General features: G+C 34.8%; 1 protein-coding gene across 1 annotated transcript in view; it reads left to right on the plus strand.

Annotated features, from left to right (window-relative positions):
- UBE2W (ubiquitin conjugating enzyme E2 W) overlaps nucleotides 1–15,151 on the plus strand; it is a 33,126-nt gene that overhangs the window by 6,953 nt on the left and 11,022 nt on the right. The window contains exon 2 of the mRNA XM_062570283.1: nucleotides 13,136–13,227. Coding sequence (XP_062426267.1) covers nucleotides 13,136–13,227 — 92 coding nt within the window. The remainder of the gene's footprint in view (nucleotides 1–13,135; nucleotides 13,228–15,151) is intronic.

Here is a 15,151-nt window from a genome sequence, read left to right on the forward strand (position 1 = left end):
TTTTTGTCAGGATACAATGTTTTATCTTGGTATGAGCTTCTAGAAGGTACTTTATAAAGTTAGTATTTGCTTTAAATTCACAGGTTTAATGTGGGATTATTTGGAAAAAAAAACTTTCGTAGATGGTAATACAGAAAGTACGATTTTGTGTGTGTGTGTGTGTGTATGCATGCACCATTGTCAATGACAGCTGTTTAATTATACTATAGTTCTGATTTTAGGTTGATCTCATCTCTTAGTGAGTTTCAAGTCAGTCACATCATTGCCTTTGGAAGATGATGATATAAAATCATTATCCTGAACATTGTCATCTCTCTTGCTTTGACCTTCAAGTCAAATATTGAGAATTTCACAGCTTGCGGTATTTTTCTCTTTGTTTTAGAGTATCTGGGAGAACATGAGGATAGTATCCTGTTTAGTGAACTAGGAAGCCATCAACTTTTACCCCTCATTGCTTCTCTTTCCTACCCCTATCCCCCACCCCCCAATAAAAAAAAAAAAAAAAAAAAAGACCCCCCAGAATCTAATGACATTTCAAAATCATTCAAAAGAGCGAAAGACTGGTGGAAACTTTTAAGTAGCTCATTAAGGGAGAGAGCCTTTATGTCCCCTTATAAAGAGAGAAACATGCAAAGTGCCTGGCATTCAGGCTTTGAACTACGGATTGGTCTGTGAAAGTAACACTGTAGAACTAGGTTGCCAGATGTTAACATGTTTTATTAGAAATGAGAAAGAAGAGACTAATCTGCCTCTGCAATCCGAGTACAGATTGAAAACCTGATACTCAGCCAAAAATAGATAAAACTGAAAAACAATTCTTCAAATTCAAATCCTGGTATTAATTTTCCTGGCCATAATATTTTGTGAAACAGTTTTGTTACATGTTCTGCTGAAGCTTTAATCAGACACATACACTCAATTTATCTTTCTTCCCCACCTCGTTTTTTCCTACAAGGGCCTTGATTAAAACTTAGTATAAAATCTGTTAACTTCATTATGAAAAAATCTCCCAGGATCATGATTGTCAAGTGTCTGGATAGCTTGTGAGATTGGGGGATTGGGCCAAATGCTTCCTCTTGAATAATAGGATATACTCTACAGCGACTTCCTTGAGTGTCCTTCTTATTCATTAGGAATCAAAGGATTTTTGACCTGTGGGAACATCGTTTTCATCCTATCTATAGATTATGTAGTAAATAGGCTGTAGCGGGTAAAATTTTCTTAAATGTCACCATCTTTCATCTGTACCTTGTTTTTCTTTATTCTATTTGAAAGCTTTTTGGCATTTGAAGTTAAGTTTCTATTTAGAGAATAACACGAAAATGATTCCAGAAATACTTACGCTGTTTGAAATGTCTTTTCTGTAGAGGACTCTTGTTTGAAAAGCAGGGCTATTTGTATACTGTTTAGAATTTCATATTCTTGACTTGAGATATTTTTCAGTGAGAAAAGCATGAACTAAAGAACCAAAATACAGAACTAAAGAGCTGTTGCTAGCCGTATTCTCTGACTGGTAGTTGTATGTAGCAGGCCAGTAACAGCTTTGCTTATGAAACAACATGGGGGTGTTGTAACAACATTGTTGTTACTGTGTGGTTCACTGTTACTGTTTACCTCCATTCCTTGAGGAAGCAGTTTAAGAATTCAGTCTTTTGCATGCAAAAAATTTTTCAAATCAGAAACGATGTTTTGGGGGAACGGAAGAATATGGTAATTTGAATGGGGGAGGAGGTGACCTGTAACTCATAAGTAAAGTGTAATTTTTCTTCCAAGATTATTTCATAGGACTGATGATAGTTCTGAGCTAAGATGGAGTTTACTGAGTAAACTAAATCTTCAGGTGTGGGAGAGAATTGTTAGTAGCTACTGAGAAAATACTGTCCTTAGGATGCAGCTGCTTTTCCAACATAAAATAGAACAGTTGGCTCTTATGGGATTAATTTTTAACTCCTTTTCATGAGTTTTTTCTTCCTCTTAGATATCTGAGCAAGATTAAGATTTAGTCTACAGTTTGCAGGGTTTTAGGATTGGCTACTCCTTTCTTATGGTATCACAACAAAAGGGAAATTCTGGTGTGTGGAAATGGAAAGGTTTTAAGAAAGTTCAAGTGTAGATGTTCTAGACACCCATCTTTCCTGGTTTGTAATATTTCAAAGCTACTGTTCCTCCTTTTACATTCCTCATTTCATCATGATATTCTGTAATTGAGCATGTCTAGTTCAGTCTCTGCTGTTGTAGGTGGAATGGCCACCACATTGCAGCTTTTAATCACTCATCCCAGCTTGTCTTGGTGGTAAAAGGTGTGGGTATGGAATATCTGCTTCAGCAGAAACTGAAGCTGTTTACCCATTTTCCACTTAAGTTTTCTGCTCTGCTGGCAGAGAGAAATGTCGTCGTCGTCCCCCCCCCGACTGTTTCATACTAAACTCTTGGCTCACTGTCCCTAATACATCTTGTCTTGTACTGAATCTCCTTTTGGGTCAATCAGCTCAGCTTTTCTGTCTCTTAAACTTCCAAGCCGTCTTAAGGGTTGTTCACAGGTAAGGTATTTATTTAAGATAGCTCATCGTTTAGTTTCCAGCTTACCCGTTCAGAACTTCCACACCTCATGCAACACCTCTTCATCATTCCATTTCTGACGTTTCAAGAATTGCAAGATCAGGCATTTGAACATGTATTGAGCTTTCTTCAGTTTTATTTTCTTTGTTTCATTTGCCTTTATAAGGTTTATATACTCAGCTCTGAGGAAATAATAAACGTGGAGTATGGGCATGCAGTTAAACTTGATTGCATTATGGCATGTTAACACTTTATGCTTGTCAGCAAAGCAGTGCAAATATGCTTTGCCCAGACCAGTTATGAAGTAAAATTCATTAACTAAAACCATACTCATTGACGATCTTAATTGATTTCAACTGCGTATACATATTAATACATTTTATTGAACTCTATAACTAAGAGTGCCTTGCATTTTCATTGTAAGCATATTTTTGTTTGCATATAGTTTTATTAAAGTTCTAACTCCAGTCAAAAGGCTTAGACTCCAGTGGGCTTAGGCCTGGAAATAGACATCTGATATTGTGATACTCCTTTGTAAAGGTATAAAGATATTAAGAAAGGTACTTTTTGTATAGCTACAAAAATTACACAGGTCTTCATGGTGGGGTAGGCAAAATGCACTGCATTTGAAGGTAACTTTGTGGAAATTTGTGGCTGAAAAGTCTGTGTCTTTGGGTTTGATCCTTATTTGTGGAAGAATCAGAAAAAAAGATCTCTGGTTTGAGGAATGTAGTAGTGGTATGGTCATATGTGGTGTAGGAATATAGATTATTCCTATGTAAGACAGTTGATAGAGGACAGAGACATGATTTTTTCTCTGTTAATAAATGTTTGTAAGATCTACCTAGCGCAACGGCATAGTAACCAAACTTTCTGATTTTAGGAGATATAGTCTAAAATCCTCATGTTACCAACAGCTAAACCTTCTCCTGTACTAAATACCCTGTATCTATCTGTACTCTGTGTGTATTTATGTATAGCCTTTTTCACCCTTTGTCTTTTTTTATATACCTCTACTCCATCCAACTGTCTGACATGACTATATATATATATGTATTGCTGACATGACTATGCCTCCTGCTCTAGAGTGGCATTAGTAAGAAATGGGGGGCTAAGAACTCAGTGAATGCTGTTTTGGACTTGTGAGCTCTAGTTTGGCCAGTCTTACACTGTGCATTCACTAATTCTTAACTGAATATGTTGACTGCTGAGGAAGTCTCTAATGCTGCAACAGTCAAAGGTTTTTAAGTTTGAAGTTTCTTGGGGAAAAAATACTTTGATTTTTGGATTCAAGAAGCCTAGGTGACAAAAGGCATAATTTAAATGATGTGATTTCCTTGGCATAAGGAATCCAAAAACCAATATGGATTTGTGACCAAGAAGGAGATCCTCTGTGCAGACTTGATTGTACTGTAATCTTGCTAGTACTTATACCAAAGCTGGTACATTGTCAGGCAACTTAGATGGGCATATATCCTGACCGCTTTCTGATGAGGCTCCGTGTGATGCTTCTCTGAATAAATAGTACTTTATGTTTCAAAAGATAGCTGGCCACTGAATAATCTTGCCACTGGCCCTGAGAGGCAAAAAAGGCTATCCTTATAATTTACAGATAATTCTGTGAGGAGCTGAGCTAGCACAGTTTGAAGAAAGTGTTGCCCTAGCATAACTTTCTCACTACTCTGACGGATTTTTACTCTAGAAGGATAAATTAAATGCAGTAAAGCAGAGCATTTAGAACTAGGTGGACTACCTATGTTCTTGAGAGCTTTAAGAAAATGCACCAGAAATTGACACAAGGGAGAATTTAAATCTCTCATGAATTTAGCTGTGGCATTTGAGATCTTACTGCACCTGTTACAGAGCTGGCAAAGTAAGATGTGCCAGTTTGGAGAAAGGAGAGTATGGATTTCTGTCTGGCAAAGGAAATAAATACAAACTCCAAAGCCAATAGCTTTTAACTTGGGAATGTGAGAGGTAGTAGCTGCCATCTTTTTGACTTACAATGATTTAGTTTGTTAGCTGTCTGAGAAGCCAGCAGAAATTTTACTCTGCTAACACTCTCTTAATTTTGTGTTCTTTGCTGCCTGTACTTTGAGAAATCTTGTGAGCTTGACATTTCAGAAAATCTGTGAAGGGTAGCTGAGGAGGTTGCACAAAATCCCACTTGACAGAATTAGCAATAGAATACAAGCCATTACTATGTCAGACATGTCAACTACTTGAATAAACTTTATTTTGGAATAGATGGTTGGATCAGTGTTAAGCTGTGTTCTTTGACTTCATCACTGAATCACTCTCCTGTAGAAATAGGAGAATAAGTCATCTTGGTTTCAAAGACTTCTGTGTTTATAAAAATACTTACATAAACTACTAGTTGTGTCGCAACTCTGTCTTTTGCAGTTGTTATTCCTTTATCTGGAGGACTGTGGTGTTAACTAGTCTTAGTTTCTGATCTCCCTACTCTGCTGTTCACTCTTCCTCTTGGTAGTGAATGTTGTACTAGACTGTGCTTTCTAGTTTCGGTTTGCTTGGACTTTGCATTAATAGAATGTTTAAATTTTGAGAGAAAGGATTTTATGTTTAAAAAAGAAAAAAAGTAGGATTGCCTGTGTAACCTTATTTCCTTCCCCCTTTGTGTAAATAGCTCCATGATTATAGTCTGTTTTCTTTCTCAGTGATCTTGAATAAAATGTTGGATTGTAGACTGACAAGCAGGAGGGGAATTCTAAGCAGAATCTTATGATGAATTAGGAGAAAAATCAGAAGGATGGTCTTGTGGTCTGATGAGAACAACACAGTAAGCACAGATTCCAAGAGTTCATCTGTGTGTAGAAGATTCCTGTTTTAGTGAGTGATGGGCATAGCTGCACTAGATTATATTTTGACTTAAAGGAGCTGGTTGCAAGGCTGGAAACAACTGGAGTATGTGATAAGACGAATGGTGTTCTTGATTCATGATAAGGAAAAGAATAAGAGTAATGATAGTGACTACAGAGATGCATGTTTCAACAGAATTGGAGATACAGAAATACTGAAGGTATCCTAATAATTCATGTGTGAGTGCTGAAGATATACAAGTTTCTAGAAGAAAATATAAGTTTGCAGTGGCAAGCTACTTGAGCATAGGAAAAACATAGGAAGTACAGTAGAAGTCAATATGCTTACATGAGTAGCAATTTAGTGACTTGAAAACATCAAAAAAAAAAAAGTAGTAGTTACTGCTAAAGCTCAATATAAAAGGGCAAGCGTGCAAGAGTGAAACCAGTCATAGCGCATTGTGTTAAAATTAGCAGATTTGAAAAGCATTAAGAAAGATATTATAAATCTCTTAAAAGAAAGACGAAGGAAAGGATGAGCCCATTAATGGAAAAATAAAGCAGAGAGTAGATGGCACAGATACTTTAGTTTAAGAACAATTTGACAGTAAATCACACCTAACAAAAAGGATACATTCAGTAGTTTTTAGGTATTGGATATATGAAAGTCAGTAGAATTCTACTATTTGTGGAGGGCTCCTTTATTGGGGGAGGGGGTTAAATGTTTAGGCAACTGGAGCAATCCTGAGTTTTTGGCAATTACTTTGAGCATGTTTACAGATGATAGGAGAAGAATAAGCATAGTATCTGTCATGTGAGAAGGTGGTTTCTGGAAACCACTCTTGGACTGAATGTTATCTGATTCTAGAAGGTATAATTTGAAAGTACTAGGTAAAAAGCATCCACAGTGGGTTTTGTAAGAACAAATCACATTGAACTAACATGATTTCCTCCCTTGATTGTGTGCTAACAATTGTATCAGAGAGAAGCAGTAGATTTGCTTTCTTCTGATAATACAAATATTTTTGACTTGCATTAGTGTGACATTTTAATAAGCAAACAAGGAAAATATTTAAATCAGTGGATTCTAAATTTTTTGTCCTATTAACTGTAGTGACCACTTCTCAAGGAATCACACGTTTAATTTGGTCATAGTTTGGTCATTACTGTGTTTCAGGTTAGATATTTGAGAAGTGGCATTTTGTTCCATTAGGCTGGCAGAATGTAACAAAAGGTATTTTGAGGACAATCCGTTTTGTTTTTCATGCTTTCTAAGAACAGCTTGGATGATTTGAATACAGGTATTTTTACAAAATGCACAGGTGACAGTAAATGAAAAAGCTTTTGTTGAAGAAGCATTTAAATCAACAAAATGCAATTCAGTAAAGACATAAGAAAGTATGTAATTAGAGCATAGGGGAGAAGAGAACATACAAATATAAAAAAGTGCATGGCTAAGCAATACACATGCAGAAGGGGCTCTAGATTACGAATTCAGACTAAATATGAGTCAATAGGATTGTGCTATTACAAAAAAAAAAAAAAAAAAAAAGCAAATCTCTTGAGGTATAATCACGTAAGTGTTGTGATAAGACATTTTTCTCAACCATGCCACTGTGAGGCTTCAATACTTTGCGTGCTTTTGAGTATCATGTTTCTATATCTAAATATTTTAAGGAGTCAGCTGGAGAGCAGCAAAAATGAAATGCTTAGTAAACAAGACTTGTGTGGGGGAAAGTTGAAGGAATTAGATTTATTTAATGAAAGTTGGGGAAGGAGAACAATACTAAGTTGAAATAAGGAAAAGAATTTTTTGTCTGTCAATGAGTGTAAGAGAAGTAATTTGACACAAGTCATTCATCTAGATCTCCTGCTGTGAAGAAAATCCTTCTAATTATAAAAGCAGTGGAACAGGCAACAAGCAGAGATAGTATGCTGTGGAAAACATTAAAGGCTTTTAAGAGAAAGGATATTTTAAGAATATTTGATCTAGCCATGAGGCTGGATCAGTTAGGAAGAAGTGACTTCCGTGAGGTTTCTTCCACATTTATAATGTTCTAGAAATAAGATAGTTAAGATTGTCTGAAAATCCTAAATTCATTATGCTTTGTCCTCCTATATATACCCCTGCTAATACTTACAGAATTCTGTGCCAGAAAAGCGGTTTTTATGCTCATGCCTATGAAATACAGGAAAGTCCCCTGAAGCTGTCCCATTTTACATGCTTAACTTCAGAAACCTACAGTTGCAGTGTGCCTTTTTGTACATAAAATGTGAGTGGACCTGGTATTTCAGTCATGTTTCTTTCTCTTTTTTTAAATAGATATCTGAACAATGAATTATCTTTAAAGTGATGCTACCACTGTGCATTTCTGATTGTGTGTGTGATGTAGTAGTCTCTAGATTTAACATTTCTATGAGAAAATTAATGCTCTCTGTAACTTGTTTGGTCAGCTAGTACAAACATTTTTAACACTGAAGAGGAATTCATTTTAAGTTGTTGCATTTAAACTTTGGTTGTTTTCTGAATTGCTAGGAGCTGAAATTTCCTAATTGAGTTGTATGAATCTAGTCTTTGAGATCTACATTTAAGCAAATTTTTTTTTTAACTCTTGATAATGCAGTGTTGTGTATTAATGAGACACAAAGCAAACAAATTGTGTTGAGTTGTGAAGAAGAGGAAAAAATAGACTTTCATAATATGTTCAGTTATCTTCAGGATGATTTTCTGAATTTCTGCAGCTGCATACTGGGCTGTCTTGGCAGGAATGTAGCCATCGGGTTGAAGAAAGTGATCCTTCCCCCCTATTCTGTACTTTTGAGATGTCGTCTGCAGTACCGTGTTTTGGGATCCCCAGTACAAGAAGGGCACTGATGTGCTTACTGGAGTGCGTCCAATAGAGTGCTACCAGGTTAGGGGCTGGAGTACATCATGTGCAAGGAGAGGCCGAGAACACTGCATTTGTTCAGCCTTAAGAAGAAAAGGCAAAGTGAAGATCTTGCCACTGTTTATAACAATCTAATGGGACAGTGTAGAGAAAATGGTACACAATAGAAAGACGAGGCAACAGACACAATTTGAAACATGAGAAATTCCAGTAAGATAGAAAGGAAACATTTTGTACTGTGAAGATGGTCAAACTCAGGAATGGGTTATCTAGAGGGGCTGCAGAATATCCGTTTGTGGAAATATTTGAAACTTGACTGGATGAGGCACTGCTGTAAATGGACCTGCCTCATCTTGACTAGACGGATGACTTCTGAAGATTATAAATCAATTGGGTTCATTGGTTAGAGAATTAAATAGGATTCATTAGAGAAACTTTGTTGCTTTAAACTTAATAAATTTTTAGATGAAGGTTGACCTTTGTTAATGTCCTCTTTTGGCTGAAAGCTTTATCCAAGTGCTTTAATTTTGCAATTAAAATACTGTTTTCTATCTTGTTTTTTTATACCTTTCCTTTTTTCCCCCCCCCACATATTGATTTCGTAAAACTAAATTTTCTTTCCTAGATGAGACATTTGGGTTATGAGGTAACACTGTGTTTTGTTAAAATGAGATTGCAAAGGCTAGAATATAATTTGTTTTTACTAAGTTATTTTTTAATGAAAATTTTTATCTTAAAGTATTTGTGATACTTCAAAATATTCTGAGCATATAAATCTGATTCTTGGATCCAGGATATCTTTGTACAATAATGCAGAATGGTTTCAGTAGAATTTTGCTGAAGTGAAGAAAGATAGAACTCTTATACTCTAAATGAGAAATTTCTCAGCCGTAGTTAGACCCTTTCTTCTTAACAGAATTTTTCAGTAGTTGATTGAACTCTGTTTAGGAGGCCATGCTCCCCTCTAACAGTTTTGTTCTTATTGTTGTAAAGTGTTCCTGTACATCTTCTGGAAAAGCTCTGTAGGTAACTATTCATTAGTCTATGCAGAAATAACTGAGTTAATGCTTGATGAACTTTCACCAGAAATTTTTGACATTTAGTTTGTACTATTAAAGATATCCAGGCATGTTAGTCAGATATAATTAACTTCTGTGGCATGGTTAATGTAATAGTAGAGTTGTAAAATAGATGGTGTCTTTTATTATTCCATTTGGGAAAAGCAAATAAAGACTTGTATGTCAATAAGTATTGGATCTTAAGTGTCGGTTACTCCAATGAAAGCTTTTCTTCATCCCTCCCCACCCCCAAGACCTTGCCTTGCTTCCATCTCTAGATCATAGTGGCACATTGTGTGTGTGTGTGTGGGGGGGGTGGTCCTTGTCATTAACTTCAAGGTGAGCAATATAGTGTTATACAAAATCCATCAGGGCGTAGTATAATGGAGAACATTGCTGTTATCCAAGTTAGGCATAGTATTAAATTGATAATAACATTAACGTTGGAGGGAATAACACCTTTTACTGATATTTGCTTCCGATTAGGATGTTTTTGAGATATGGAGCAAGTTCAGAGGAGGTGTGAGTTTCTTACATTCCCTTCTCACCTTTCCAGAGAGGGACCATGCCTAGGAACCTACTCTTAGTCAGATTTGCACTGGAGTTTTGTTTATGTGATAGGTAGTCACAGTCAGATTTTCTTTGTAAATTCTCATATTTCAAAGTGTTAAATGTATTTGCTAAAATTTATTTTCATTTTCTCTACACTGAGTCTCTATACTATACTATAGTCTGTATTGTAGCCTTTCTTATTTTGGAGACTTAAATATTATTGAGTCTGGCTTGAAAACATTCAGATATGCACATCTGTTTTCTGTTGAATATGCTCTTTTCAGCTTTATCATAGAATCATAGAATGGGTAAGGTTGGAAGAGACCTCTGGAGATCATCTAGTCCAACACCCCCCTGCTCAAGCAGGGTCACCTAGAGCATGTTAGACAGGATTGCATCCAGGCAGGTTTTGAGTATCTCCAGAGAAGGAGACTCCACAACCTCTCTGGGCAACCTGGTCCAGTGCTCTGTCACTCTCACAGGGAAGAAATTCCCCCTCATGGTCAGGCAGAACTTCCTGTGCTTCAATTTCTGCCCATTGCCTCTTGTCCTGTCACATGGGACAGCTGAAAAGAGTTTGTCCCTGTCCCCCTGACACCCTCCCTTCAGGTACTTGTACACATTGATAAGTTTATATGGGAATGAAGTGGATAATTTTTCAATGGGAGCTGCATGAACTTTTGTAGATACTTTTTTGGGCTAGCTAACTTGGAAAAAAATAATTCCCTTTTTCTTTAAAAATATGATTTTGTTTACTGTGACACTATTTACACTTTAAGTCAAAAGCATACATTTCTCTGGGATGCATTTTTCCTGGATTTTTTTCCTGGATCTTAATATATTTTTTGTATTGTAGCAGATTAGAAGTGATGTGTTGTGCATATATGTTATTTGCATTCAATGGACAGGTGCTCATGAAGGTGACAACAGATATTTAAAATGAGAGGAACAGGGCATTTCAGTGGCTGCTGTACAGCTACAAAATTTTTTTGGATTACTGGTGTTCTAGAAAGAGTCATAAATGTTACATGTGAGAACTGAAAATCTGTGAAGCAGTTTGAGAGAGTTTTTGCACTGGTGAGGCACATGAAAAAATGACCAATACTGTATTAGCCTGAAAATAAGGTTGTTGGAGAAAAGAAGCATAAGTCTAAATTTTAAATGAGAAGTTACTTTAAGTGACAATAACATGGAGGTTTTTTAGTAGCATACAGAACAACCAAAACTTCTTCAAATTTGATCAGATACCAATACCTTAATGTTTTAATTTAATTTTAAAATGAGTTTTAAACTTAACTTTTGCAAAGACAAAGAAGTATGTAGTCTGTCTACGTGTATAAGTAAAGAGATCTACTGAATTGTTTTCTGGTTTTGTATACGTTTGTTCCTTCGTTGTTTTTATCTAGCATTTTCAAATTTCTTCTCTCCTACTGGAATAATTTTCATTGCCCTTATGATAAATGATTCTCATCTGAACTTTTTAAAAAAATTTCTCTATATGGTAATCTATATGACAAAGCATATAGATTGAATTTACAGGTTGACTACCGTTGATTTTTATGATGATGATGATCTTGGAAAGAATCAGAAAGTGAAATGACTTCAAAACATCTTTTCCATTCAAATTAAGAATTTGTAAAAAGATTTTGGCATGTTGTTCTATTGCAACTTTATTTATGATAGACTGAAATACAGTTGTTCCCTGAGATTTTGATGTCTGATGTGTAAAAAGAAAGGGGGGAGGGAACAAATGTTGAACCTGAGATCTAATCTAATTCTTGCTGTGTGAGCAAATTATGTAACTTTCTTATGAAAGTGTTAGCATTATTTTTTTATTTGTTTTTCTGTATGCTATTATAACAGTTTTTAATTAAAATTGTTTCATGGCATAATGTTTCACTTCATTTTGAAGTTGTTTAGCTATTTACAAATAAGTTACTTAGATTTTCAGATTGTGTATCTGGGTTCCGAGACTGAGTTTTTCAAAGTAGAAGTACAAAGCAAGTTCTTAGGGCAGTTTAATAGAGATGGAAAACTATTTTGAAAGATAAATTGTAAATGTTTCTGAGTGACTAAATAGTTGCATGTTTGAATTTATTGTTGTCTTTTAGAAAAGGTATTAATGAGGATCAGTTCTGTGTTGAATTTCTCCCTTTCCTCCCTACCCCACAGTGGTGGGGTATTTTTGCTTAAGTTCTACTGAACATCAGAAAACTAAGAGTTACAAATGTGTGTTAAACCTATGTTTTTTAAAGTTGTAGTTTGAATCAAGATACTAAAACAGGTTTTTATTCACCTTGAATGAGTTAAGTCCCTTGTAGATCATTTTGACTAGAAAAGATGAAGGAAATGGACTTGTAGTTGGTGAATAATAAAAAGTGTTGGTAGAAAAAAGGGGAGTAAGAAATGAGAAGGCCTTGAACTTTCTGTTTTCTCAGTGGCTTGTAAATGACAAAACATATTGCATAACCTTTTACATGCAGAAAATACACTCTGAAAGCATGGCCAATGATAATGTTTCACATAGGTTTCATTTCTCTCGATCGAATTTGAAACAATTCTGTCAGTTGTTATATACAGGGAGTGGTTGTGGTTATTGATTTATATCAATATGTCAAAATGAGTAAGAATTACCTGAGGTTCTGGTACAGCAGATTTCTAAATATTAAAACTATAGATTTTAAGATACAGCAACTATAAACCGTGCTTTCTAGTTTGTGTTCTGCACATGATCTTTTAGTTTTGTTTTCTGTCCTCTGGAATTATTTAGAACAAAGAAAAGACTTGCACAAACACCAGGTGAAATATCTACTAAATTACGGGAAGAGGAAGAGTTGTGCTCTTAAGTTTTCAGAGAATTAATTGTAAATCTGATGCCACCTGAGGAATATGAAGTATTCACTGTTAAGCGTGGAACTGTGACTGACATCTTTATAATATGATGAAATCCTAGATACTCCTGTGTATTTCTTGATGCAATAGTTTTTCACTTAGTAGCATTGCAAATAAAAGTGGAATTACATATTATAAAGACTATAATGAAAAAATATTAAGTTAAGGTCTGTGAATTTTTCCTTTCAGTTTAATTTCTAGGAGTGCGATCTTTCCTCTTTCTCCTCTTTCAATTTTGCATTTTATTTAAATTTTCAAATAAACTTTTTACCTTCAATAATTAACAAAATGTACTTTAGTGCACAATAATTTGTTTATTGTTAAACTTTACATAATGTTTCAAATGCTCTATGCAATTTCTTTCTAGAAAAGATTACAAAAAGAACTTTTGGCATTGCAAAATGATCCACCTCCAGGAATGACTCTAAATGAAAAGAGTGTACAAAATTCAATCACACAGTAAGTATATAAACACACTTTTATTTTTGTCATCAAGCTTAAAAACAAGTGTTTGTAATGGAAGTATATAAGTATGTAATGAAAAATCCTACATGCCACTTCCACCACTTACTCCAAGTAACATTCTTATATGTATATCTATATATGTATATTCTTAAAATACTAATATAGAGACTGAAACACTATTCTGATTAATGAAGCTATTACTTTTCAGTTTCAGAGGGCAGTCAGAACATTAGAGCCCATGCATTAAATCTGTATTAGGCATTTTACTGTCTAATAAAATGTCAGTGGTTAAAATCTGCACGTTTTAGAATAAAATAATTGAAGAACAATGTCTCTCGTAGGCACTAACCGCTGAAATCACTCTAAATTTATGGAGGTCATACATTAACTGGTTTTGATTGTCTTTATTACTTGTGTATTGTATATACATTGAATATATTATATACATTGAATATATTGAACAGTAGCTGTTGACTGCCAGGGTCATCTTTCTTAAAAGCAAATGGAGAAAACTTTAAAGAGCAAAGTTATCAAAGTAAATTTGTTTGCATTTTCATCCCTGCTGTGGTTTTATCTGTGATTAGTATAACTGAAATATAGACATGGTTAAATATTTCATATATGTGATTGAAATGGAGAGGTGTAGTTGCTGATTTTAAATTAAACTAATTTTTTTCTTCCTCTTTAACTGACTGAAGTTCAGAAAGTTTTCCTAGGCTATATTAGCATTTTAGATGACTTTTGTAGCTATTTTTATTAGCTTTATTTTAGAGAAATATTAGAAAACTCTTAGCAGAGAAATACATTTTTATGAGTGGGAATCTCAAGTTGCATGTTCTAGACTTCTGCATTATTCATTGATTGTTTTATTATTATCATCAAGCTTAAAAGTGTAAGTTATGAAAACCCTCCTGCATGCCAATTCAGAAACATAATAGAGATTTCTGATATTACTTCACATCTGATTTTTTTGATGGTGGCACTCAGTGATCGTGTTAGGTAATGCCTTTGAGCCCTGAGTGAGTTAAATATTGTTGTTGTTTTTTCAAATATTACTGGTTTTTGAGATACTCGATGCAGACAAATATAACTGAATCAAATTGGAATAGCAAGTTCCAGAATTAGTTACAATTAATAATAAACTGCTGCACAATTTCCAAATTACAATTTGTATTTTGTTCTGAAAAAGAAGGCTCAAATATTGCAAATATTTTTCACTACCATTTTCCATTTTTCTTAGGAAATCTCTAAGTTACCTCAGTACTTCTTTACTGTTTTTTATGATGTGCTATTCTTCTACCTCTCAGCAGCCTGCAAATAAAATTACCTCCTGCTTACTATCATACTAGTTTTTCAAATTTTTAGTATTTAGAAGGTTTCTTTTTACTAGTAACATTAGTTTTTGCCCTTTGAAGGTTATTAACACCAAGTAACCTGTTCTGAGAGCATTAATCAAGCTACAGTTTGAGATGATGCAGTGTAGATTTGTATGGAAGTATTAGCTTGGGTTTGAAAAAATGAGTAAAATAATTAGAGCCTTTGAAGTAACTGCATCATTTAATACATAAGGCAGTCATCTTTTAAATAGCCCTTTTTAAAAAACTCCTAATCATTGTGTAAACTGAAAACACACATAAAAGATTGGTTCTAGTGATTGACCATAAAAAGAGGAATGTCCAGACAGAACTATCCTCTTCTACTTTGTAAACGAAATTGTTTCAAAAAAGTGGAGGTGGGACGTCCTGGATAACGAGGACAAATAAAGCTGAGGAGTGTTGGTTCAGCATGAGTATAAATGTAAAAGCAGAAGGCATAACGGGATAAATTGTTTTGAGCACAGCTAGCTTAAATCAAAGGAGTCTTCACAAAATTGGAATGATAGCACAGCGTTGCGCTGCTACTGTAGAAAATGTATTTC

The sequence above is a fragment of the Rhea pennata genome, chromosome 2, assembly GCF_028389875.1.
Source record: "Rhea pennata isolate bPtePen1 chromosome 2, bPtePen1.pri, whole genome shotgun sequence".
Classification (NCBI taxonomy): domain Eukaryota; kingdom Metazoa; phylum Chordata; class Aves; order Rheiformes; family Rheidae; genus Rhea; species Rhea pennata.